Source organism: Torulaspora delbrueckii, chromosome 1 (genome assembly GCF_000243375.1).
Source record: "Torulaspora delbrueckii CBS 1146 chromosome 1, complete genome".
Lineage (NCBI taxonomy): Eukaryota > Fungi > Ascomycota > Saccharomycetes > Saccharomycetales > Saccharomycetaceae > Torulaspora > Torulaspora delbrueckii.
Window position 1 is genome coordinate 196,661 of NC_016501.1, and position 24,890 is coordinate 221,550.

The window sequence follows — 24,890 nt, forward strand, 5'->3', positions numbered from 1 at the left end:
AAGAGGAACTGCGTAAGACTGGCCCTCTATGAACTATTTAAGTAGGTCAGTATCTATTAGTTTCTGACATAGAAATATCCTGCTTTTTCTTCCATATCTGGCTTGACATATGAAGGAACTTCCTCGCCTTTAGTGGTGTCTCGGAATGGTATCATTCTGTATGTACATCTGTCATGTCTGTCATACGTCGCTATGAGGCGGCGCGGTGAAAAATGCTCCAGATACAATCACTACTCAAGATCAAAAATAATCTGTTTAAATGCCTGTGAATATCATTGGCACTGCCATTGTAAAGGGCACAGAGGCGATTCCGTACTACCAACAGATCAAGACTGCTGCCCCATATGTAGTAGCTGCGGGAGCTGCAAAGTACTGGTCGCGAGGTGCGACCAACACTTGGGAAAGAAAACTGCATGGTAAGGTTTACTTAGTCACTGGTGCGTCGAGTCAAGGAATGGGTACTGCTGTTGTCTTAGAAATGGCTCGTTTGGGGGCTCAATTGATCATCCTGACAAGAAACGTCGATGAATGGGCCACTGACTGGTGCAATGATCTGCGGGAAAAGAGTCAGAATGACCTCATCTACATGGAAAAGTGTGATCTGAGTGACCTATGGCAAGTGCGTAAGTTTGCCACTGGGTGGCTTGATAACGCGCCACCTAGGAGATTGGACGGAGTGGTGGTGATGTCTGGTGAGATGGAACCATGGGGAATTCCCGTAGTATCGCCGCCGACAAGAAGATCATCGGTCGATGGGCTTGAATTGCAAATGGCTACGAACTATGTTGGTATTTTTCACTTACTCGACTTGTTACAACCTAGCTTTAAAGCTCAACCACCTGATAGAGATGTGCGGATCATCATAACGACCTGTTGGTTGCAATCGATGGGGGAAATCAATGTGGAAGATCCACTATGGCAAAACGCAAAATACGATAGCTCTCTGAAGTTTTTCGCTAGCAGTAAGTTACAACTGTCAGTTTGCATGCTTGAGCTACAAAGACGGTTATTGAACGAGATCAAGAAAATGCAAAAAGATGGGAAAGAGGTCAAAGGGACCCATGTCACCGTAACGTTGGTACAACCGGGTACAATGAGATCACACAGTCTTCGTCGGGTTCTAAGCAACGGGTCAGTTTTCTTACTTATTTTCCTATACTGTCTATTGCTCTACCCTCTACTATTCCTGCTCACCAAAAGTGGTCGGCGTGGAGCTCAAAGTGTGCTGTATGCGCTAATGACTCCGGAACTTGAGGAAGTGAACCTACAGGATGAAAAAGTCAAGTACGTATCCGATTGTTCTATCGTCAAGCTAGCGCGCAAAGAATTTGAGGATGAAGCATTACAAACCAAGCTTTATGAGAACACTTTACGTGATATCAATGAATTGGAGAAGAAAATGGCATCCAAAAGGAATAAAGCCAAGACAACCAAGAAGAAATAGTCTATTAAATACCTACACATGTCTAGGTGCATTATAATATGACACATTTAGATTTTTTCTTCATCTTGTTGACGAACTTCGTACTATTTTTATCATTACGCGCCGTATTGGCCCTATGAACAGGCTTATTAGCGGAATTATTCTTATCACGCCTGTTTTCAGTATGATCTTGTTGCTGAGTAGTCTCAGCTGTAGATTTATTCCCACGCGAAGCAACTGGAACTGCGGATGCATCCTTTTGCACCTGCGAAGCCTTTTCCAGCTCGCCCACTATGGAAGAAACCGATTTTTCAAACACATCTCTGACACCAGTTTGAGTAGCGGCAGAACATTCAACGTAGCCCATGAACCCGCACTGTTTGACCACTTCTTCCACTTGCTCAGGTGTCACAAATTGAGCATTTACCTCTTGCACCCGCCTAGACTGTTCTGCATCATCCCTTAGATCGGCTTTAGTACCGACCAAAAAGATTGGATACCTCCCCAGTTTCTGATGAAACTCTGAGCTTTCGGTGGAAGAGTTTTGAACGATCTCAGGGTACCATTTATCCACAACATTTTTCAAACTACAAGGTTCACTAATCGAGAAACATACTAGAAAGATATCCGTTTGCGGATATGAAAGAGGTCTTAACCGATCATATTCTTCTTGACCTGCGGTATCCCACAAATTCAGTTTATACAATTGTGGCTCTTCATCCTTCTGTGCACCAGGTAGTCGGATAGTAGTTGAATAATTATCGAATACAGTCGGGATATATTCTCGCGGGAAAGTATTTGTAGTATATGATATGAGTAAAGAAGTCTTACCGACTGCTCCGTCGCCTACTACAACACACTTAATGGACCTCATCACGTATTAATCCGAATGTCTATACTATAGTATTAATTATTCAGAGCTTGGCATTGACCGATTTTTCAACACTTTTTTCACGCTCAGTATTCTGTATTCCCCCGTCTTTTACAATAAGACAGGAAACGACTACGAACAAGCAAGAATTTAGCAAGGGTTTGCAAGAGTAAGCATCAACGATTGATCGATATTCCAGTGCTTATTTCGAGTATTGAATTGCTGCATTTCTCTTGAGTAATTAAGCAATCTATTGCAACCGCAAGCACCATTGTTTTTTTTTACTTATAGTTGGCTTTCTCTTATTGAGGGAGGTCTAGAAGGCACAAATAGAGTTTTTCACATGATTGCCTTCCAATTCCCTAAAGAGGCAAAAACTAAAATTGTAATCAAGAGTGACTGTTTTGAGAGTTGATGGCGGAGGTGCACGAATGCGGGGATTGAACGCCTGTACACCATATTAATTCTTAAGTTTCAGGGTTTTACTGGCGCCCAGAGGAATCGAACGGCGGCTATATGGCTGAATCTTGGTTGTTGTAGTGACAATGCGAAATTGTCAGTAACTATGAGATACAAGTAATGAATGGTGAATTGTTCTATCCATCAAGATTCTCGATAGATAGAGACAAATGAATTTTCTGAGTTGTAAAATGTAAAGATCAAACAACAAAGAATGTGTATGTGCCTTGTGTATGAAACACTGGATTAATCGCACAAGAGTTTGCAACTTTGTTAGATCGTAAGAGGGATGTAGTAATAGCATATGCGCAAAAGTATTTTCCTTTCTTGCTTAGTATACTATTAATTTAATTGCCCTAAGGAGAAGCATTCTTGGGAGAAACACCAGATCGGGTTTATCAGGAAATTCAGGGGACTTTCCTGACAAGGTATGATTCGGGGCAGAATTTCGTCGAGATCGCGGTTCGGAGAGACTACGAAAAAAGCAGCCCAGCATGGATTTTCTCTATGTTGAGGGACTTTCAATGGGGTCAGTGATTAGAGCAGCAAGCGCGAAGACCACTTAGGAACGACAAAAACATACGCCAGCACACTAAACGTCCGAAGCTAGCCCATTCAAGTAGTTCTTGGGGACTCTCCGCCACAAATCTTTATTACTTTGAGAGTCAGCTGGAAAAACCTCCTCAGCCAGCCAAATGAGAATCCTCTCTGTCCCAATTGAACAGGTTGATGATCACCTGCTGACAGATACTCATTGCAGTATGCAAGTAACTCCTCTCGCGACTTTGGACCTTCTACCTCATGTATTGGTTTCAGCACGTACATTTTGAAGAAACCCTCACAATTTGAACCATCAAAGAACAAGTTTAGTGTTTTCCAATCGCCTGCATCGTAGAATTTTCTGTTTAATCTACAAGCCACCTTGTCCCACCCAAGTGCTAAAGTTTCCTGCTGCGAGCCGAAGACTTCCTTTGTAGTCCCTGCTAGTGCCTGTGTGTTCCTGGAGACCATATCTTCTCTTCTTATCTGTCTGCAAATTAAGCAAATCATAGGAGTCGACAAGATACTTAATAACAGGAGATCAATAAAAATCTGACTCCTCCAAAAGTGCGATGAAGACATAGAATTATAAAAGCCGAACAGTAGACCACTATACCAGACTACCATCACAAACAGTTCAGAAGACCTCATTGACTCGTAAAGGCCCCAGGTAAAAACGGATCTGAATTTTTTGATTGGAATATCGACACTAGCGTCTTCGCAGTCCCCATAGTCTGCTACTTTCATTCTTTTCGTACTTCTTGAAGTGTACTGATGAGTGTTATTTTTATATTGAGAGAAGTTCTCAGTTTTTTGTAGTATTATGTTTTTCGCCAAGAAGCGTATCTACTGGCAACGGAACTATGAAGGCACATTGCAATAACTCCGTTGTTATTAGCATCATCGTATCGGCAAGTTCGCTTTGATAAAGATCTGGATGCGGCCTGTTGGGTGTGTACAATCGTTGCAATTGGAGGATCCACGCGAGATTCAGCTTCCTTAAGATTTACACAAGAAGAGCATGGCATCATGTAGTTCGTCTATATGGAGGGTTTGAAAGCCTCAGTGGCTAGAGGTACTAGATCATAAGCTGGAAATTGATAGTAGCTGGTACTTTTAGACATGAGAGGGTTAAGGACATTCTTGGAAAATTTCATGCAGTCTTTCCCGTCGAAGAACATTTTAGCGCAAGTATCGTTCGAATCTTGCATTACATAGCCATTTATTCGCTTTGCAACCATGTCCCAGCGATCCATGTCCTCTCCTGGGGCAACATCTGCGATCGTTGCGAGTAATCTGATCCGGATCCTAGTCTTAGAGAGCTCGGGAGAGTATCCAGTAAAAATTACAGCAGAAGCTGTAATAAGAATGATCATAATTTGCACTAAACGTAGACACCACGTATGGGAGAAAGTATAAGCTAAAGCACTAAAAAAACAAATCTTGAGGCCAACTTGTGTCGATGAATTTTTCAATTTCCAGATAAACTTGCTGCGGTGAGAATCAGCAGGAAGACCGCCTTTTGCTAACACAGTAATATCCTCCTTGTCCTGATTGAACTGATCATTGAGCCTTTGCTCATAGATGCTCACTGCAGCTCGCAAGTCACTTTTATCGTAAGATTTTGTAACTTTTTGCTTATACAGTGGTTGCAAAACGTTGTGTCTAAAGTAATCCTCACATTGCTGCCCATCGAAGTAATAATATGGTGTTTTCCATTCGCCGGCAGCGTAAAACTTTCTGTTCAATCTACAAGCCACGTTGTCCCACCCAAGTGCCAAAGTTTCCTGCTCTGAGCTGAAGACTTCTTCTATAGCCTCTGCTACTGCCTTGATATTCCTGCGGACCAAAGATTTTGCCTTTTTCATTTCGGAGGTTATGCAAATCACAGCGGTCAATATCATACCTACTGTCGTAAGCGCCAACAGAAGCATGGCAGTAGCCAGGCTCACAATAAATCTCAATGAAGACATTACACTAGGAAAGCAGAGAAGTAGGCCAAAACACGCTAACATCACATACGATTCATAGAACGATGATACCTCGTAGCAGAACCAGGTAAAACAGGATCTAAACCTTTTCTTCGGGATATCAACACTAGCATCTTCGAAGTCCCTATAGTCCGTCTTCTCCATCTCTCCAGTGCTCATTATGGCGCTAAAACCTGAATTTTTACTCCTTTTTTAGATTTTTATTGTGATTTCGCCAAGAAGCGTTTCTACCAGCAACAGAACTGTAAAGGCACCTCACAATATAATGAGGAATACCGTCATTTTCGACACTAGTTGAATATTACAATCTCGATCATGTCTCCGGCAGGTTCGTATAAGGCTTAGATATGGTTGGTTTAGTTGGCGTTTATCGTTGCAATTGGAGGGAGGATCCCCGCGAGGAGATGTCCACGGTATGAGTATTTGTAAATGCAAGGTCTACAGTACTGCATTTCATGTTGTATGTTTGTTGTATTAAGGGTTATGCGTTCGAATAATTTCATGCAGATGAAAAACATCAGAATCAGATTACTTTTTCGACTCCTAACCACTTCTGATTGATTCAAATTAAAGTACTATACACTAGTTTCATTCGATGCGAGAAAATCAATTGAAAATTGGTACTGCTCAATGAGAATTCTGTTGCACATACTATATTAGCTTCCCTTAGCTTATTTTGCCTTATTCTATGTACACTGGTAAGAATACAGATCAATTCATTATGTGTGACTGTCTTTAGCTGTAGTATACGACCATCTGGACACCTTTTATTTTTAAACTTTTTTTTCTAAAAAAAAAAAATGAAATTCATGGAAATTTTTGAAATTTTTCAGGACGCAAGTAATACCGATGGCCTCTGGATTGTATACAATTATATTCAACAGTACAATGTGTTGTAGTCAACACTTGAATAATTAAATAGACAACTACACAACCTATAATAGCAAGATGGTCGCTTTGATTTCCAAGAAGAGAAAGCTAGTCGCTGACGGTGTTTTCTACGCCGAATTGAACGAATTCTTCACCAGAGAATTGGCTGAAGAAGGTTACTCCGGTGTCGAAGTTAGAGTTACTCCAACCAAGACTGAAATTATCATCAGAGCTACCAGAACCCAAGATGTCCTAGGTGAAAACGGTAGAAGAATCAACGAATTGACTTTGTTGGTTCAAAAGAGATTCAAGTACAAGCCAGGTACCATTGTTCTTTACGCTGAAAGAGTTCAAGACCGTGGTTTGTCTGCTGTTGCTCAAGCTGAATCCATGAAGTTCAAGTTGTTGAACGGTTTGGCTATCAGAAGAGCCGCTTACGGTGTTGTCCGTTACGTTATGGAATCCGGTGCTAAGGGTTGTGAAGTTGTTGTCTCCGGTAAGTTGAGAGCTGCTCGTGCCAAGTCCATGAAATTCGCTGACGGTTTCTTGATCCACTCTGGTCAACCAGTTAACGATTTCATTGACACTGCTACCAGACACGTTCTATTGAGACAAGGTGTCTTGGGTATCAAGGTTAAGATCATGAGAGACCCAGCTCAAAGCAGAACTGGTCCAAAGGCTTTGCCAGATGCTGTCAAGATTGTCGAGCCAAAGGAGGAAGAACCAATCTTGGCTGCTTCCGTCAAGGACTACAGACCAGCTGCTCCTCAACAAGAAGAACCAGAACAAGTCGAAGCTGTCGAAGCTTCTGCTTAATTCGAAAGTTTTTAATTATACACTCTTATCTATTTAATAACTTTCATCTTTGACAAAAAAACTTCCATCTTTTCAACAACACTCAAGAAGAAGACAACGACAATGGGCCTTTCTTATAACGATGTTTGTACCATCGGTACCGGTCTGATCCTGATCGGTACCTCATTTATCATGGGTGTTTTTTACGCCAACCAAACTTACGATTTTCCTTTGTTATTCGATCGTGATGCTACCCAGGAACACTTTGATAATGCACTAAGACACTATCAGACGTTATTTCACACTGCTCCAACGGTTAAATACATCTTAGCAGGTGTCTCACTTCTAGGTTTGATCGGTGGATTGATTAGAGTTTATAAACCAAACCCTGATCTGCAATTGTTTGAATACTGTTCCTTAGCTCTCTACGTCTTTGGTATCTGCGTGTTTCTCACCAACGTCAAGACGGGGATCGATTGCTCTATCACACGTAACTGGGGTGAAGTTACGGAAAACCAGGGTCTAGCTGTGATTGCCTCTTCCAACATTATCCTATTGTTACTGTTCGTCGGTGTCATAGTGCTACAAGCTGGGTTATGGTACTCTAGATGGGAGCTTGACCAGAGGTTGAAAGTGTTTTACGCCAATGAAGCTGCTGAACAGACAGCAAAGGTCGAGCCGGAAACCGATAAGAAGGAGAAGAAGAAACAGAAATGATATGTATACTATTTCACAGTTTGTATTTACAAGTCTATTCATTATCTACCATTTGTATGCACCACCTGGGACTCCTCTAACAGGCTTGTCTGCGAGTTGAATCCATGGTTTCCTTCTTTGATCTTTGAGCTGAGCCTCATAAGCTAGTCTGCTCTTGGTGACACTTTTAGTCTTGAGAATGCACCTCACATGAACGTGAGGATGATGAATTAATCCAGTTCTACCGCGCGCTTTGCATTCTAGTCTTTTCCCCCACATTCCGTCACTACCAGTCCAAATTTGTGAGATGTATAGATCATCAGAATCAAGTCCCAGTTTCTTACCATCTTCAATGCCTCTTTCTAGCAGTTCTGCGACGTCACGAGCAATCTTCTTTGCGGAGAAATGACACTGAGTCAATGCTTTCTTGACATCCAACCCATTTAGTAATCTCAACAACATTGTTGCTTTCTTCATCGAACTTTTTATCCTGTACGACTTAACGTATACCGATGGTTCTAGTACTTCAATCTCTTGACGTGACAGATGCAATTTGTATCTTTCACTGGTCCCCGGTAAAGCAACAATGGTATCATTCTTGTAAAAACCATTCAATTCACAATTTGCCATATACAGTTTCCTCTTAAAAGGTGTGAGAAGTAGATGAGGTGCCAATTTCTCCGGTTGTTGTTGGCTTTGAATATATTTCTGTAACATTGTATCGTTTTCAATGGTAATCGAATCAAGAGAAGCAGTCTTTTCTGTTTCAGCGACATCAGAGGCCACTGTCATCTTATTGGAAAGCTTATTTGGATCATCACTATCTAGTTTGGCCTTCTTGGTCATTTCACCAAAAAAAGAGGTCTGATCATTCAGTAATGGGCGCCCTACTTGAAGGAACCGTACGGAACAGCTCTTCAGAGGCACTTGACAACTCAACACCCTCCTTAAAGGAAACATTGTACTCTGTCACCACCTCTTAAAGACTAATTTAGTGGTCAAGTTACTTGATTTTTCAATTAAAATTTTTAAGCGACTCGCGCCCAACGATTAGACTTCAAAGATAATACAGATGAGAAATATCAATTATTAAACGCCCGTGGTCGTTCAAGCTGGCCCATTGGGCACTGCAAACCACTTACTAAATACAGTTGATTATTAAAGTCCAATTTCTATGTTCTACGATCAAATCACCTCGCGGAGAAACCCATGAGAGCTCTCTGAATGATTCGGCACATCTGAGGGCAGTCTCACTGATGTGCTGGAAAGCGATGAGTAGTCACCTTCTGCTGAGGATATGTAAGACGAGTCTGTTAGGGACGAAACATATGAGAATCGATGGTCAATCGGCACGTCGTACGCTGGCCTTGTCGAGGCCTCCTGGTTGGTATCGTGCCTGCTTCGAGCGGGCGGTATTGGAGGTTGCGGTCTCTTACGAAAATCAAACTCTTCTTGAAATGGATCACTCTCCTCATTCTGAGGAACGGAGTTCCTGTTCTTAGATATTTGAGCGATGGCTTTATTCTTTATTCTAGCCAGGAATGGTGCCTGCCGTGTAGGTTGAGTCTTCTCCTGATCTATATCAACTGATTGCGATTGCGAAGGGTATCCTGCCCTTCGTCCAATTTCGTAGGTGAACCCAACGGTGGGTTCAGCTTTATTTTTCCGTCGTCTGAAGAACATTAGCCATATAACGATACTGCAGAGTAACAGACCTCCAACTCCGCCAACCACTCCGCCAATTATCTTGTTCTTTGCTGGAGTTGTCGGAGAGCCAGATTCGCCAAGGCTACCATTGAGCCAGTTTTGATAAAACTCGAAGTCTCGCGTCTGAGTCGCACTGGGTACCGAGAAGCTCGACGTCGCAGTTTTTGCACGAACAGTCGTCGTAGGAAGTCCCGTTTCGAAAGTAGTACTAGAACCCGTGATATAATATTGCTGAGTGTAGATGATAAACGCAGATTTCGAATCGCTGGAGACAGTATACCCCGGGGATGAAGCAGACGTCGATGTCGTGGCGAAATCCGACGAAAAGCTTTGCTTAGAACTAGATGACGAAACAGATGACCATGGATAAGATGGTACTAAAGTGCTCACTGAAGTTTGATCGGATGAAAAGACTGTTGGGCTCGAGCTAGACACGTCATAGACTGAAGAAGAAACATAAATTGCGCTGGACCACTGAGAACTTGACTTGGAGCTCGATTGTGAGCTAGCTAACGAAGAACTCGAAGGAGTTACAATGGCAGGTCCCCACGTAGATGTAGATTCTTCTGCACTAGTCGACACGGAACTGAAAGCGATATCTGTGAGCGACCAACCCCCCGTTTCGCTGCTCTGCCGTACAGATGAGCTGTTAAACACCATTGACCACACAATAGCAGCTGCGAACGTCCTGCGATCCAGCTTCGAATGTCTTTATCTGCTTCGATTTGTCTTGTCTGTTTATTAGATAAAATTTGCCCTCGGTCTCTTTTTTTAGAAGAGTGCGAACTATCAAGAAAGCTCACGCGATGAGCCAGAGATCTGATAAGATCCAGAGCCCTGAAGGCTATTCACAGTGGTTGAGAGGCCGTCAATAGGATTCTAATGATGACATAATTGAGTTTACCGACTTTAACGGCCTCTTTGGCTGCCCTAGGTGATGTGGAAGCGTCAGGGAGATAAACAGATGGATGGTCCAGTCAGTAATACGATCTAACAGGCAATTAATGACCCTTTTAGATGATTTCCTAGGTTTGCTTATTATTATTGCAGTTTAGCGGCGTCGAAAGGGGAACCACATAGGACGCCAGGAAGGGCTACATCAGACGAGGAACGGAGGGCCTTAGTCTTTCGCCAATGCTAATTGCAGAACATCTGCATTCTTGAAGCTGACGCAAAGTTAGAGAACTCTCCCACTAGAAACTCGTCCAGGACTGCACAAACATGATGGAAGGACCGAACTTATGCTTCAAAGACTGAAGAATAGTCTCAGCTACGTACCACTACACCAGGTTACATATCAAAAAGACGATCTAACATTGATAATGCTATTCTTACGACGGGCCACTGGAAAACAAATCGAAGCTTAAAGTGATGCACGCACGCAACCAAACTACATTTATCTGGAGTCTTGAGACCCTGATTGGACTGCACAAGCCTGGTGGGACATCACCATCTGATTACACTAAGAATATACCAATCACAAGGTGCTTAAGAAGCACTATGAGGAAATCCTGCGTGGTGAGAACTGTGCTGGCGGTTATCGTTTTCGATGGCGACATTGAGGAGAGTCTACAGATATACGAAGACCTCTTCCAATCGGTTTGGCCATCGTATCATTGCGATGCCTTCAAATGAGCTCCTGCGCGAGGAGTGGCAAGCCTGAGACCTGTTAAATTACGACGATCTACGAGGTATCTATTCCGCTTTGAGCGCCCTGCTTCCTGTTCGATCAATCCCAATTTCGAGCTTAAAATGATGAAAGACTAACGAGCACTAGGTAATTTAGAATGTTAATTGCAGAATCTCTACATCATGTGGCTGCCCTCTCAAGGTCTTCCATCCACTGATTTGCTTTCACAAGAGCCTAAAAAAAGCGAGCGCTCGTAGTCTCAGCCACTACATCTATGTCTATGGACTCTCACTACGTTCTTTGCGTGCTTGAATCAGCTTGTGAGCACCGGTTATCTGGCATTATTCTAGAGGCTAGAACACCACTAAAAGATGCCACGAGCTTGCCTGAAAAGCCTACAACATCAATCAAGTACTGGTCATTAACCTCACAGCATTAATTGATCTCTGCCACTGCTGATAGCTCACTACGCTGCTTCAAACCTCTACTTTTCGTTACTAACCAGATCCGAATCCATTGGCTGCTCATCACGCGCCTGCTGAAAAAACTGACAAATTAAGCTTTGGAAGCTTGAAGGTTACGTATATCAATCGAGCAAGTAGAAAGAGCATTTTGTCCGTTCTACAACAGTTCTCTCCTCTGGAAATACGATAATCGTGTTTAATTGAATATGCCAGTTATCGAAATCAAGGATCAGGATCAGTTTACGAATTTAACCACAGTGGAGGCCCGTGGTCAGCTGGTTGCACTTTATTTCCATACTGCTTGGGCTGAACCATGTAAAGTTATGAACGAAGTGGTCAGTGCGCTCAGTGATGAGCCTAGTAATAGTGGGATCAAGTTTTTGTCGATTGATGCGGATGAAAATGCTGAACTTGCAGAACTATTTGAAGTTTCGGCCGTTCCATACTTTATTCTGGTGCAAGATGGTACTATTTTGAAAGAACTATCTGGAGCTGATCCGAAGGAATTTGTTAAGGCTTTGAGTGAGCACAAGGGTAGCAAGAAGGTCGAGCAACAACCAAGTGCGCAGGAAAATGTGGCAGAAGATGATGAAGAAAGGGAAGAAGAAGAAGAAACCGAGGAAGAACTGAACGATAGGCTGACAAAGCTCACACAGGCGGCTCCTATTATGTTATTTATGAAGGGTAGCCCCTCTGAGCCAAAGTGTGGATTCTCGAGACAAATGGTCGGTATACTTAGAGAGCATCAAGTCAGATTTGGGTTTTTCGATATCTTGAAGGACTCTTGTGTGAGAGAGGGCCTAAAGAAATTTTCTGATTGGCCTACTTTCCCCCAATTGTACGTCCAGGGTGAATTCCAAGGTGGGTTGGACATTATTAAGGAGTCCCTAGAAGAAGATCCAGAGTTCTTTGAACACGCTTTGCAATCTAACTAAAATGCAATTCATTAACTATTCAGGTACAAATGAGGGGGGCATTATAGATGTTCCAAATCGGAGTCAGATAAAGACTCATTAATAGATGTATTAACATTAATCTTTGGGAGTTTCTGAGAGAGAATTTCGAATATCGAATCGTCATCCTCGAGTATATTGCTCGTCGAAGCGTTTTCATCGCTATCAATGATCGGATCGTCATCGATTTCTTCGCTTTCTAATTCCACGTCTTCTCCCATACGTAATTCATGCAGTTCTATCAATTCTTGTAATTTGACATCTCTAGATTTTTTCAGATTTTCAATTGATTGCCTGGCGATCGACCTGTGATCATCTTCAAAAATTTCATTATCTTGGTTGTTTACCAAGCTGATTTCACCCCCAATACGACCAAGTACATCTATCCTAGGATCAACCTGAATGCCGCGCAATGTTTGATTTGGAGCCCCATTGACCTGAGCAATGTATTCAAGTAGCGATTTTTGCTTGTAATACCTGGCCTTCTTTATCAGCGGATCATAAAAGGCATATTGTAATGAAATATCTCTAAATTGACGCGGTTCCACATATTTGTACATGGAAACGTTAACGTAGTCTTCGCACTTAATCTTGAACTCGTTTTGAGCCAACGCAATTTTCCATTCTCGTGGAAAACTGGCCTTGCCATGAGTACGCTCTTCATAACGAGCTTTGCCCATTGTGTATCGTACTTTACGCATGCAATACTCTAAAGATTCTGGTACTGTTCTCATAACATCACTCTCACTCAAGGAGTTTGTAACTTCCCATGCGTCTTTGACTGTGAATCTTCCTTTGTTGAATGAAGAATAGTTTTCGAGAATGCCAAGGGAAAAATTCTCATGGGACAAGTGGCCCTTTGAATTGGTTATCAAAGTGTTGATCATTTCATTATCATCCTCGAAATCTTTTGAGCCGTGTAAAACCTTGCCCATCGCGTGAAAGTACGAAACGAAACTTTCTCTTACCGGTAGCGGAGTATCCATGGAGGAAGTGGCCCAAAATTGTAAAATCATAATTCCAGATCTGATATCTCCTGTAGATCGCGCCACTTCATTGATTACTCTTTCCTTCTCCGACCACTTATTTGTCGACATCAACGTCGCCTTGTTCTTGATGCATAGATTCATCAAAGTCTTCTTCATCAGTGTTGTATTTATAGGATTGAACTTTATTCTCTTCAGTCGTGAATGTGAAAGAATCTCTTTACCAAGAATAGATTCAGCCGTCAAACTATAGTCGACTCCAAATGCATTGGGCTTATTATCCTCGTGATCAATTTCACACTCGGTCAAACATATCACCAGTGGCGGCAGAGCATCACTAGACATATAGAGCCATTGCAACAGCTGATCCTGAAACGCTTTCCGCGTACCAGGATGGAATATATTCGGGAGATCTTCCACCAATATTAAAGAAAGATTGGGACCGCTTCGATATTTTGCCTGAGTTAAAAATTCTTGGAATTCAGTCATGTATGAGATTCCATTTGCATTTGCATCATTTTCAAACTCTATAACATTACAATCACCGTGGTGTTTCACAGATAAGGAATTCGATCCGGTTGTTCGGTATTTTGGTATCAACTCATTTGCCAACTGCCTGACGATTGTACTCTTACAACAACCACTAGGACCCGTTAGCAACAAGATACGTGTATCACTTTCACCTTGCAACAATTTTTGCAAAGCCTCGCTAACTTCTGTGACCTTCTTCTTGTGAAGACAAACCTCAATAACTGTTCTTGGACCATAGAGCTGGTACCACGGTGTCGAAAAAACTTCCTCACGTTCCAAATCGGATGCGATTGCAGTTTCAAGGTTTTTCACATCTGGTTTTGCACTTTTAGCCTTCTTTCTAACGGGAGATGATGGTTTCGATGAGCTCCAAGTATTAATCCGCGAAGTAAGAGACGAAACACTGCGCTTCAACCCAGGATTTTTGCCTAAATTTCGAGAGCCCATGCAATTCGAACAACTGACTTTACCAGCGATTCCCGAGCATTCTTAGCTGGCTTGCCGGCTTTCAGTTTGATCAGTTTGTCAAATTCATAGATTTTATCTCGATTTGAAGCCTTTTAGGAGCTGTGACCCTGCTTATAAGTTATGCGATGAGCTTTGAAAAGTTTACCAATAATCAGCACTTTAAACAGGTTGTAAGAGGCCAACTAGTGGCTCATCTGGATCTAATTGATTGCCTAGATTGTTTGAAACTACATACCCAGATGGCGGAAGAAAGTACGGAGGATAGAAAGAAGCAGATCCGGGAGATTTACCGTTACGATGAGATGTCCAACAGGGTACTTAAGGCTGACCGGAGATTGCAAACGATACAGTCAGACCCTCAGCGAGATGCTGAGTTATCACAGCCGAAATCCATGAGTGGAAGGATCTCTGCTAAGGAGATGGGTGCAAATGCTCGTCGTGAAGCTACAGTTGAGGAAAGGGAAGAGGCCAGGAGGGAAGTGGAACGCAGGCAACGAGATACTAGTTTGGTTAAGAGTAACCGAAGCGTAAATGCTACGTCTGGTACGGTTTTGGACTCTGCTAATCTAGGTCTAAAATACTATCCCAGGGACAAAGCGAATACTGAAGTATATGAGGACGTTCTGCGATGGGTGTCAACGCAGGTGGGAAATGATATGCCACGCGATGTGATTGCAGGTACTGCTGACCTGCTGATATACCGCTTCAAGGATAATGAAGAAGAAGCCGACGGGCTGGTAGCAAAGAAGAGACAAGAGATTGAACAGGAGCTTCAAAGAAAAGTCGAGCCATCAGAATTCCAGGAACTAGTTAAATTAGTGAAGCAAATTACGGACTACGGTGATCAATCTAGCGGAGCAGATGAGAAAGTGATAACGACGCTCTCTGAGGATGGTTATGACGAGGAGGAGCTTGTTGAAGAACAGGCCGAAGAAGACGACGTTGAAGAGGAAGAAGAGGATCAAGAAATAATCGGAAAGAATATTGCTGAGCCAATCTTACAAAGGGATGATGAAACTCTATTACTTACTGGTGAATCTTCGACTGATCTACAAAGTTTAGCAATCTATGATGTGGATGAGTTCTTCATACGAAGAAAGTTGAACGAAGTTATAGAAAACGCAGATGCTGGCAAGATCCAGAGGCTTTCTGATAGAATAATGAATGAATTGGAGAAGAGAGACGATAACCCGAGAGTACTTGAGGAAAGCCTGATGAAAATGCTGGATTTTGAGCATCTTCAGTTGGCAGAGTTCGTCATCAAAAATAGGTCTCTACTGCTCTGGGGTACTCGGCTGGCTAGGGCATCCGAACATAGTAGACCACAGCTACTCCAAGAAATGCGGGAGAAAGGGTTGGGATATCTTGTAGAGCAATACGAGTCCAAAAAGCGGCTTCAAAACAAGAGGACAGTGGATGATGCTGACGAGCAAAAAGATGTGAACCCTGAAAAGAGAGTGAGAAACGACGTACAGACGACACTACCGCCTTTGATAGACCTGGAATCATTGAAATTTGATGAGGGTGCGAAGTTGATGACAGTGACCAAAGTCGCACTACCTAAGGGCTCGTATAAAAAGGTAAACCCACATTACGAGGAGATACATATACCTGCTCCGGAAAGACCTGAGATAAATTACGACCTGGTCTCAATTACGTCCTTACCTGCCTGGGCACAAGAAGCATTCCCTTCAGCTGAGACAGAAACCTTGAATGCAATCCAGTCAAAAGTGTTTCCTGCAACATTTCATGACGACATCAATCTCTTGTTGTGCGCACCAACTGGTGGTGGTAAGACTAATGTCGCAATGCTTTCCATTCTCAGAGTTATCTCAAGTCTGATTAATCCAGAAACAAAGAAGTTAAAGAACAAAAATTTCAAAATTGTATACCTTGCGCCTTTGAAAGCCTTAGTGCAAGAGCAGGTTCGAGAATTCCAAAGGAGACTAGCATACTTAGACATCAAAGTCGAAGAATTGACAGGTGATTCAAATCTCAGCAAGTATCAGATTTCCCAGACACAGATATTAGTATCCACACCAGAGAAATGGGATGTGATAACGCGTAAGGCGGCTGACACATCATCGTTCATTCGACTTGTTCGTTTAATAATAATAGACGAAGTCCATTTACTGCATGACCAGAGAGGTCCTGTTATAGAAAGCATAGTAGCAAGGTCCTTACAGTCGGAGGTTATACCGAGTCGACCAAGAATAGTTGGACTTTCTGCTACACTTCCGAACTATGAAGATGTAGCGAAATTTTTGCAGGTTCCTCCAAAGGGATTGTTCTACTTTGATTCAGCTTATCGACCTTGTCCGCTTAGTCAAGAGTTTTGCGGTGTTACAGAGAAAAACTCTGTGAAAAGGATTCAAGCGGCGAACGAGGCATGCTACGACAAAACCCTACAATCTGTGACCGATAATCATCAGGTAATAATATTCGTCCATTCCAGGAAGGAGACTGCCAGGTTGGCAAAGTATCTTGTTGAAAAATTCAACGAGAGTGGAAACTCCGAAAGTTTGCGTAAGTCAGATGCTGGTTCTAAGCAGGTTTTGAGTACAGAAGCTGAAAATATTCAGGACCCTCATTTGAGGCTAGTTCTGAAATACGGAATAGGACTACATCATGCAGGTCTGTCTAGGTCTGATAGGTCTCTTGCGGAGGATTTGTTCGCTGATGGAGTTTTGCAAGTGCTTGTATCGACTGCCACGCTAGCATGGGGTGTCAATCTTCCTGCGCACACGGTGATTATCAAGGGGACAGATGTTTACTCGCCGGAAAAGAGCACTTGGGACAAGTTGTCCCCACAAGATCTATTACAAATGCTAGGTAGGGCTGGTCGTCCCAGATACGATACTCATGGTGAAGGCATCATAATCACGAACCAGACAGATGTTCAATACTATTTGGCTGTTCTAAATCAACAGCTGCCAATCGAATCTCAATTCATCTCAATGCTAATGGATAATTTGAATGCCGAAATTGTGTCTGGCAATATCAAGTGCAGACAGGATGCTGTAAATTGGTTAAGCTACACATACTTGTATGTGAGGATGCTAGTATCCCCTCAGTTATACAAAGTACCTAATGATGAAAACGATGAGTCGCTCATTGTATATCGAGAGACTTTGGTTCATTCTGCTTTGACAACTCTTCACAACGAAAATCTGATAGTCTATCACCCGCAAACTGGTACTGTGCTATCAACTGAGTTGGGACTGATAGCATCTTACTTCTACATTAAACATACTTCCATGGTTACTTACAGCAGGGAATTATCGGACCATTCATCTCAGATGGATCTATTCAGAATCATTGCCATGTCAGAAGAGTTCAAATACTTATCTGTAAGACCGGAGGAACGAAAGGAATTGAAGGAACTTCTAGATAGAGCTCCCGTTCCAGTCAAAGAGAATGCAGATGACAGGTTAGCAAAAGTCAACATACTGCTTCAAAGCTATATCTCTCGGCTTAAGTTGGAAGGATTCGCTTTAAACGCCGATATGATGTTCATCACGCAGAATGCTGGAAGAATTTCCAGAGCCCTTTACGAGTATTCTTTGAAAAGAGGTTACTCTGGGACCACTAAAGCTCTTTTGAATATATGCAAAATGATAGACCGAAGATTATGGGTCGCTAACTCTCCCTTGGGTCAAATGAAATCCTGTCCTTTCGAGGTCGTTAGGAAAACAGAAGCCTCTACACTTCCATGGCAAGATTATCTGGAGTTAGAGTCGCCGGCGCAGGTGGGTCAAGCCATAAGATCAGAAAAGCACGGCAAACTGGTCTACGATTTGCTTCGCAGGTTCCCCAAGCTTCTTCTAAAATGTTCGATTCAGCCGATAACTCCTAGTTTGTTGAAGTTTGAACTTGAAATTTTGCCAGACTGGATCTGGGATTCCTCATTGCATGGTCTTGTTGAACCTTTTGTCGTGTTGGTTGAAGACACTGATGGTGAGAACATACTATTCTCAAGTACTTTACTCGTCCGTAAGGAGGCTGTTAATGATCCACACATGATAGATTTTACACTGCAGCTATCACCAGCCCAGCAAAAGAGATTGCCGCCCAATTTTTTCGTCTCTGTTATTTCTGAGCGATGGTTGAATAGTGATGCTCAGCTTGCACTCAGCATCGAGCACTTAAGACTCCCTAAGAAGTTTCCTGCTCCAACGCCAATCATAGATATGGCATTAGTGCCAACCTCAGAATTGGGAGACCTCGAATTCTCCAATGTTTTTAACTTCGAACTCTTCAACAAGTTTCAAAGCCAAACGTTTCAGTCAGTGTACAACTCAAACGTGAACATTATGGTTGGTGCAAGCAAAGGAGCAGGGAAGACTACGATAGCAGAGTTGGCGCTACTCAACCATTGGAGGCAGAACAAAGGTCGCGCACTGTATATCTCTCCTCATCAAGAGAAAATCAACAATCTGACAAAGAGTTGGGACAACAGATTCTCTGAACTAGCCGGTGGAAAAGCTATTGGTAAATTAGGCATTGATACTAATATGAATTTACGCATCATATCCCAAAGCCATCTAGTGCTCGCAACCCCTGGCCAGTTCGACACTGTCTCCCGCCGTTGGAGGCAAAGAAAAACAATTCAAAACATAGAGCTTATCATTTACGATGATGCTCATGAAATATCCAGTGGCCTCACCGGAGCTATATACGAGGCTGTTATCTCGAGAATGAGTTTTATTTCTACACAACTGGATAAAGAGACAAGAATCGTAACACTGTCATCTTGTGTTGCGAACGGACGTGACTTTGGTGAGTGGCTAGGAGTCAACAAAAGTCATATCTTCAACTTCTCGCCACAAGAACGAATCAATCCAATCGAGATCCATTTGAACTTCTTCAATCATTCAGCTAACACAAGTTACAATAGATCGATGATAAAATCTGCATTTGACTTTGCTCATGTTAATTCCAGCAGTACAACGATTGTATATCTGCCCACAAGGCTTTCTTGCTTGAAAATGAGCAATACCTTTGTTGAAATGGGGGAGTCTTGCAGTTGGGACTTGTTGAAAGTTGATGACTATGAGCTGGAAAAATACTTAGAAAGCCTCCAAGACTCACAGCTCAGGGTGCCAATTAAGAGAGGCACTGGGATCATTCATAAGGGAATGGCTGCGAAGGACAGAAAGCTAATTCAAAAGCTTTACAGCAACGGGGCGTTGTCTGTTTTATTTGTTGCCAGAGAGTGCTGTTTCAACTCACCTGATGCGGATTCAGTAGTAATTTTAGGGACACAATGGTACGATGACAAAGAGCATCGTTTCATTGACTACACCGCTAACGAAATACTGGAGATGGTTGGAAATGTCCATGATAGAAATGGAAAAAGTAGCGGCAGGCTGTTGCTCCTTACAAGCTCCAAAACGAAAGACTACTACAAGAAGATTTTAGTGGAGGCCCTGCCATTAGAAAGTTTCATGTACTTTCATTTGCCTGACCTGCTCGTAACCGAAATTAGCACATCAGTGATTGAAAGTAAACAAGACTGCCTTGATTGGTTGGCTTACACTTACTTTTACCGTCGCCTACACGCCAATCCAAGCTTCTATGGTGTAAAAGATATCACACCATATGGTATTTCGGCCTATCTCACAGAGCTGGTGGAGAGCACCCTCACGGACTTACAAAACTCGTCCATGATAGAAATAGAAAGTCAGAAGTCAGCGGACGAAGGCGTTGTCAGTGAAACTATCTCTCCACTTACCGGGTGCATGGTAAGTTCCCACTACAATACCTCATTTTTGACTATGACCATGCTTTTGAGTTCGTTGTCTGGTAGTGCTACCTTGCAGGATATCTTGCATATTCTGTCGCAGGCAAGCGAATTTGACAGTATTCCATTACGAGAGGATGAACTCTCAATGCTAAGAAAGTTGAATGAACGTGTTCCTCTTAGAGTCACAGATTTGGCGGGCAGTAATCTATTCGCAAACAAAATATTCTTATTACTTCAAGCACATTTCTCAAGATTGAGTTTGGCCGTCGATTTCAGGTCAGATTTGAAGATAATACTGGAGAAAGCGGTTCCCCTGGTCAATACAGTTATTGATGTATTGTCGGGTGACGGAAAGTTGAACGCAATGACTGCAATGGATATCTCTCAAATGATCATACAAGGTTTGTGGGATGTGGACAGCCCATTGAAACAAATTCCATACTTCGACGATGATGTATTGACGAAATGCTCTGAAAGAACAATCGAGACCGTCTATGATATAATGGCCCTTGAAGACGCAGAAAGGGAAGAAATCATGCCTTCTGAAGACAGTAAACTGCTCAAGATTGCTAATTTTGTCAATAATTACCCAAATGTCGAGCTGGAATACTCCATTGACCAAGGTAGAGAAATAAAGGCTAATGAAGCGACGACCATCAACTTGACGTTGACAAGGGACGAGCTTCCCGAAACTTTGGAAGTCTTCTCAGAAAAATACCCACTTGAAAAACTTGAAACCTGGTGGCTCGTACTGGGAGAAGTCTCTTCAAAGCAGTTGCATGCTATTAAGAAAGTTTCTTTGCGCAGTGAAGTTCAATCATATGCTATGGAATTCTTCCTTCCCGAAGGCGAACACGAATTGACGATATGGTGCGTATGCGATTCGTACCTAGATGTAGACAAGGAAGTCTCTTTCAGCCTGAAAGCACTGTAACGAGCTGTCATTGAAGGACTTTTTTTTATGTAATATTAGAGTTAGACTATGGACTAAATGTTTATATACATGCAAGATATTTCAATTCATTTCAATGTCAACATCTAGTTCGTTGACGACTGTACCATTTCCGTTCTGATATCCTTTTTTACTTTTCTCCTCTTCTTGATATTGTAGTAGCTCCTCATACCTCCAGACCGATACCCCTTCTTGATCTTTGGGATCGGTAGGTTGCGCCATTGTTCTTAGAAACTGCTTGGCATTAGCAATCGCCATATCTGTTGAAAGATTTAAATCTGCATCGGAAAGGCCCTGAGATATCCATTTAGGCAGCTGATTCCTCTTCCGTGAAAATCTACGGTCCGCTAAAACCATAACTCCGTAATCGTCTTTACCTCTTAGCACTCTACCCAAACATTGTGCAGCATGTCTCATTGCGTCAAACGATAAAAAGTCGTTCTCTCGAATTTGATAATTCTCTCTCAAGAATTCTAGACGTGCTTTTAGAATTCTAGATTCTGTGTATTGAAATGGAATACCAATCATGAGAACCGTTCTACCATAATGATGATCAAAATCGATACCTTCCGAAACTTTACCACGAGCAACAGATAAAAGAATGGCACCTCTACCATTTGAGCACGCTTTTCTATAGGTCTCCAAAGCCAGAGAAGTTTCTTGAGCATCTGGAGTTTCGACTAGAATTAATTTGTGTTTCCAAACCTCGTCTAGAATACCCATAGTCTGCCACATTGAAATGATACTCTCCATATAGAGATACGATGGAAAAAACACTACCATCCCATCAGGTGTTATCTTGGAAAACTCTACTAGCATTGACCCATAATTACGAACAATACTAGGATCGTTCCTGATCTCAAATCTGGAGGAAATTGCCACTTGATCGGAACCCTTGGTGACAATCATTGGCAAAAACGACTTTTTCGCTAGAGTCATTGCGTAGGATTTTTGGAGTACAGTGTTGAAGTTTAGCATTCGTGGGTACATGTCTAAGGGAGATATAGTACCTGATGTGATAATCACGGAAGAAAACCTCTCAAAAACTGGCTTGATTGCAATAGATGCGTCCAGACATGTAAATCGCATGATGGGATTCGGCACGGCTGCGTTTTCAATTTCATATGGCTCAATAATCAGTAAAAAACCAGTTTCATAAGTTGATATTAAGGTCGCGAACGTGGCGATATCCTTTAATGCCATGAAGTCTTCAATTTCAGACACTTCCAGTGTCCTTACCAACAATGACAGACGTTCCGAGCAAAATCTAAGAGGTTTCCTGTCAATGAATGTGAGTTGTTTTAAATGCTGAAGGAATGATTTTGGTGTTTCTGAAATAACATGCAAAACTTTCATCCTAGTTTTAAGATACTCGATCAGACGCTTGAGAAATGACACAAAATGTTCAGCTCGTCTAATATTTCCCGGTATTGCTTCGGTCAGCAAATCTTGAGATAAAACCGGGGTCTCTAATGCTGACTCTTCTTCTGGCTCTAGAATTTCGGCGGTATGTAAGCCTTGAACCAGCTTGTCGTACTCATCCTGCAACTTTTGCGCATCGACTCTGCGAACTTCTTCTATCCTATTTTCTAAAGCATTGGCTCCCTTCGTAGCTCGTTTCAGTACATCATTTGTCAAGTCCAGCGACAGCGATTCAATGCAGACATTATCAATATTATGCGCCTCATCAAAAATGACAATACCGTCCTTTGACATTTCCCTGGAGACTCTTTCAGCAATCTTTGGATCCAGTAGATAATGGTAAGAATAGATAATGATATTGCAAAGCGAAATCATACGACGAACAATAAAATATGGACACAGTTTTCTTTCCTCACAGTATTTAATTAGTCGCTCAAACGAATACACCCCCTTGGGCAGATAATCTTCCACCTCAATATTGTACAAATTCTCATGGTACTCACAAAGCTCAACTTTAGAGTCTGGATCGGTCTCTAATTTTTGCTTGGCTTGACCATTTGTCATACGACGACATTTTTCGTCAACAACTGTACCTTTCCTTTCTTTACTAACGATTGGATGCAAACAAAGATTCTTTCTTGAAGTAAGACCAAGTCCTCTAAAATCCTCATGTACTCCTAGTTCTCGACTTCTATAATCCATCAGATTTTCTAATTCCACAAGTGCCTTTTCGATCTCGGACATGGTACGAGAACAATAAATGATCTTTCTATGCTCAGGATAATGCAGTTGATACGCAATTGTCAGAGACAATAAGGAAACGGTTTTACCGGTCCCTGAAGGCATTTCTAAGATACTATTTCCCCCAGCATCTAGAGTTTTTTTGATATCACACATATACTTGTATTGCTCTGGATATATCTTTGGATAGGGAAACAGAACCGGCAGATCGTCGATGTAAAACTTCATAGTGACTTTCTTATGCAGTAAATGACCGAAAAGGCAGCTTTAGAGACCCTCTTTGCCTCCAATTTGATTGATCTTAAAGCCTTTAATCATCTGTAATTTTTCAAATCCTTTATGCGTTAGCCGATGACGAAGTATTTACTTTTAAGAATATATCACGTGGAAGCTCAGTACCAGGTAAAAAGATGTATATACAGGCTTGATCCAAAGTCAATTGACCCCATATTGGCTCTCGATGAGTTGGAAAAGTTTTGGTGTAATGATATCCGAGGTCTCTCCAGAAATTGTCTTCAAAATACCTCTCTTGGCGTAAAATTCTCTTAGAGGAGCCGCTGTTTTATGATACTCGGCGAGTCTCTTACCGAAGACTTCAGCCGTATCATCTGGTCTCTTGGTCAATGGTTCTCCTGTAATGTCGTCCTTTCCGGGAACTTTTGGTGGCTTGTATTGAAGGTTGTAAACTCTTCCGCTAGGCACATGAACATACCTATTCTCTATCCTCTCGAGTATAACGCTCTCAGGGACATCTAAATCCACAACCATAGTCAAACTGGTATCACTTTTGGCCAATGCTGATTTCAACATTGTTGCTTGCTCCACAGTTCGGGGGAAGCCATCGAGTAGCCAGCTAGCCTGTGGGGAAAGCCATCCAGCATCTGAAAGGTGACCTTTGACCAACCTCGTAATCAATTCATCCGGTAGGAGTTTCCCTTCCAGAATGTAAGAAGCTGCTAAAGAACCTAACGGTGTCTTATCCTTGATTTGTTGACGCAGTAAATCACCTGAAGATACGGAGTTGAGCTGCGGAAACTTCTCTAATAATCTTGAAGTTTGAGTTCCCTTTCCAGCACCTGGGGCTCCAAGTAGTAGTAGTCTTAGTGGTTTGATTAGTTTAGTTGCCATTGGTCGGTTAGATATAGTAGTTCTGTTTTCGATCTTGGTTTGAGTTTTGATTGTTTACTCGAGCAATTGTTGAGGTTTAAGATCCCGCAGAACAGTGAAACAAAAGTGAAGAAGAACCGCCCATCTTTCCCTCATCTTAATGTTGTCAGTGCCACTGAGCACGATTTAGAGATACTCAATTTTAAACAGACGTTTCAAGCACAACTGTATCAACTGAAATTAAGGTTTCTTGTTGCCCAGCATGTTTCCAGAAAGCTCCCTCACAGGGATCACATTTATCTAAAACCAGCAACCGGTTTGTAAGAGTGAGACTTCAGTTATGGTCTCTGAGACTCGGAAAGTATATCTCTCGCTTAGAAAGAAACCCTAGCGAAAGACGCTGGGTACTCCCATGCTAATGGGCACCAAACAGCTATCCACTCTAGCCCACAATGCACCCGTTCTGGCTTAGAAGAAGATTGACTTCTAATGGGATCTCGTATTCCAGTAGTGACATTCATATGGCTTTCATGTAATT

At 42.3% G+C, this 24,890-nt stretch overlaps 13 protein-coding genes across 13 annotated transcripts; 5 read left to right on the forward strand and 8 right to left on the reverse strand.

Moving 5' to 3' along the window:
• Positions 1 to 259: 259 nt before the first annotated feature.
• Positions 260 to 1,444, forward strand: PBR1 (putative oxidoreductase; the record flags this gene model as incomplete). Its single annotated transcript, XM_003678611.1, has 1 exon — positions 260 to 1,444. One exon carries the CDS (start codon positions 260 to 262, stop codon positions 1,442 to 1,444), a length of 1,185 nt encoding a protein of 394 aa, XP_003678659.1.
• A 31-nt stretch (positions 1,445 to 1,475) lies between these two features.
• On the reverse strand, positions 1,476 to 2,297 carry RHO5 (Rho family GTPase RHO5; the record flags this gene model as incomplete). The annotated part of the gene is made up of 1 exon (XM_003678612.1): positions 1,476 to 2,297. One exon carries the CDS (start codon positions 2,295 to 2,297, stop codon positions 1,476 to 1,478), a length of 822 nt encoding a protein of 273 aa, XP_003678660.1.
• Positions 2,298 to 3,368: 1,071 nt separating this feature from the next.
• TDEL0A01180 (uncharacterized protein) lies at positions 3,369 to 4,040 on the reverse strand (the record flags this gene model as incomplete). Its single annotated transcript, XM_003678613.1, has 1 exon — positions 3,369 to 4,040. One exon carries the CDS (start codon positions 4,038 to 4,040, stop codon positions 3,369 to 3,371), a length of 672 nt encoding a protein of 223 aa, XP_003678661.1.
• A 293-nt stretch (positions 4,041 to 4,333) lies between these two features.
• On the reverse strand, positions 4,334 to 5,443 carry TDEL0A01190 (uncharacterized protein; the record flags this gene model as incomplete). Its single annotated transcript, XM_003678614.1, has 1 exon — positions 4,334 to 5,443. The coding sequence occupies one exon, from the start codon at positions 5,441 to 5,443 to the stop codon at positions 4,334 to 4,336; it is 1,110 nt and encodes a 369-aa protein (XP_003678662.1).
• Positions 5,444 to 6,232: 789 nt separating this feature from the next.
• Positions 6,233 to 6,970, forward strand: RPS3 (40S ribosomal protein uS3; the record flags this gene model as incomplete). Its single annotated transcript, XM_003678615.1, has 1 exon — positions 6,233 to 6,970. The coding sequence occupies one exon, from the start codon at positions 6,233 to 6,235 to the stop codon at positions 6,968 to 6,970; it is 738 nt and encodes a 245-aa protein (XP_003678663.1).
• Positions 6,971 to 7,072: 102 nt separating this feature from the next.
• Positions 7,073 to 7,666, forward strand: SHR3 (Shr3p; the record flags this gene model as incomplete). The annotated part of the gene is made up of 1 exon (XM_003678616.1): positions 7,073 to 7,666. The coding sequence occupies one exon, from the start codon at positions 7,073 to 7,075 to the stop codon at positions 7,664 to 7,666; it is 594 nt and encodes a 197-aa protein (XP_003678664.1).
• Positions 7,667 to 7,711: 45 nt separating this feature from the next.
• Positions 7,712 to 8,605, reverse strand: MRPL22 (mitochondrial 54S ribosomal protein uL22m; the record flags this gene model as incomplete). Its single annotated transcript, XM_003678617.1, has 1 exon — positions 7,712 to 8,605. The coding sequence occupies one exon, from the start codon at positions 8,603 to 8,605 to the stop codon at positions 7,712 to 7,714; it is 894 nt and encodes a 297-aa protein (XP_003678665.1).
• A 225-nt stretch (positions 8,606 to 8,830) lies between these two features.
• On the reverse strand, positions 8,831 to 10,012 carry TDA7 (Tda7p; the record flags this gene model as incomplete). Its single annotated transcript, XM_003678618.1, has 1 exon — positions 8,831 to 10,012. The coding sequence occupies one exon, from the start codon at positions 10,010 to 10,012 to the stop codon at positions 8,831 to 8,833; it is 1,182 nt and encodes a 393-aa protein (XP_003678666.1).
• Positions 10,013 to 11,652: 1,640 nt separating this feature from the next.
• Positions 11,653 to 12,381, forward strand: GRX4 (monothiol glutaredoxin GRX4; the record flags this gene model as incomplete). The annotated part of the gene is made up of 1 exon (XM_003678619.1): positions 11,653 to 12,381. The coding sequence occupies one exon, from the start codon at positions 11,653 to 11,655 to the stop codon at positions 12,379 to 12,381; it is 729 nt and encodes a 242-aa protein (XP_003678667.1).
• A 41-nt stretch (positions 12,382 to 12,422) lies between these two features.
• On the reverse strand, positions 12,423 to 14,363 carry RAD24 (Rad24p; the record flags this gene model as incomplete). The annotated part of the gene is made up of 1 exon (XM_003678620.1): positions 12,423 to 14,363. One exon carries the CDS (start codon positions 14,361 to 14,363, stop codon positions 12,423 to 12,425), a length of 1,941 nt encoding a protein of 646 aa, XP_003678668.1.
• A 146-nt stretch (positions 14,364 to 14,509) lies between these two features.
• BRR2 (ATP-dependent RNA helicase BRR2) lies at positions 14,510 to 21,064 on the forward strand (the record flags this gene model as incomplete). Its single annotated transcript, XM_003678621.1, has 1 exon — positions 14,510 to 21,064. One exon carries the CDS (start codon positions 14,510 to 14,512, stop codon positions 21,062 to 21,064), a length of 6,555 nt encoding a protein of 2,184 aa, XP_003678669.1.
• Positions 21,065 to 21,145: 81 nt separating this feature from the next.
• On the reverse strand, positions 21,146 to 23,473 carry RAD3 (TFIIH/NER complex ATP-dependent 5'-3' DNA helicase subunit RAD3; the record flags this gene model as incomplete). The annotated part of the gene is made up of 1 exon (XM_003678622.1): positions 21,146 to 23,473. One exon carries the CDS (start codon positions 23,471 to 23,473, stop codon positions 21,146 to 21,148), a length of 2,328 nt encoding a protein of 775 aa, XP_003678670.1.
• Positions 23,474 to 23,680: 207 nt separating this feature from the next.
• On the reverse strand, positions 23,681 to 24,373 carry ADK2 (adenylate kinase ADK2; the record flags this gene model as incomplete). Its single annotated transcript, XM_003678623.1, has 1 exon — positions 23,681 to 24,373. One exon carries the CDS (start codon positions 24,371 to 24,373, stop codon positions 23,681 to 23,683), a length of 693 nt encoding a protein of 230 aa, XP_003678671.1.
• Positions 24,374 to 24,890: the final 517 nt, after the last annotated feature.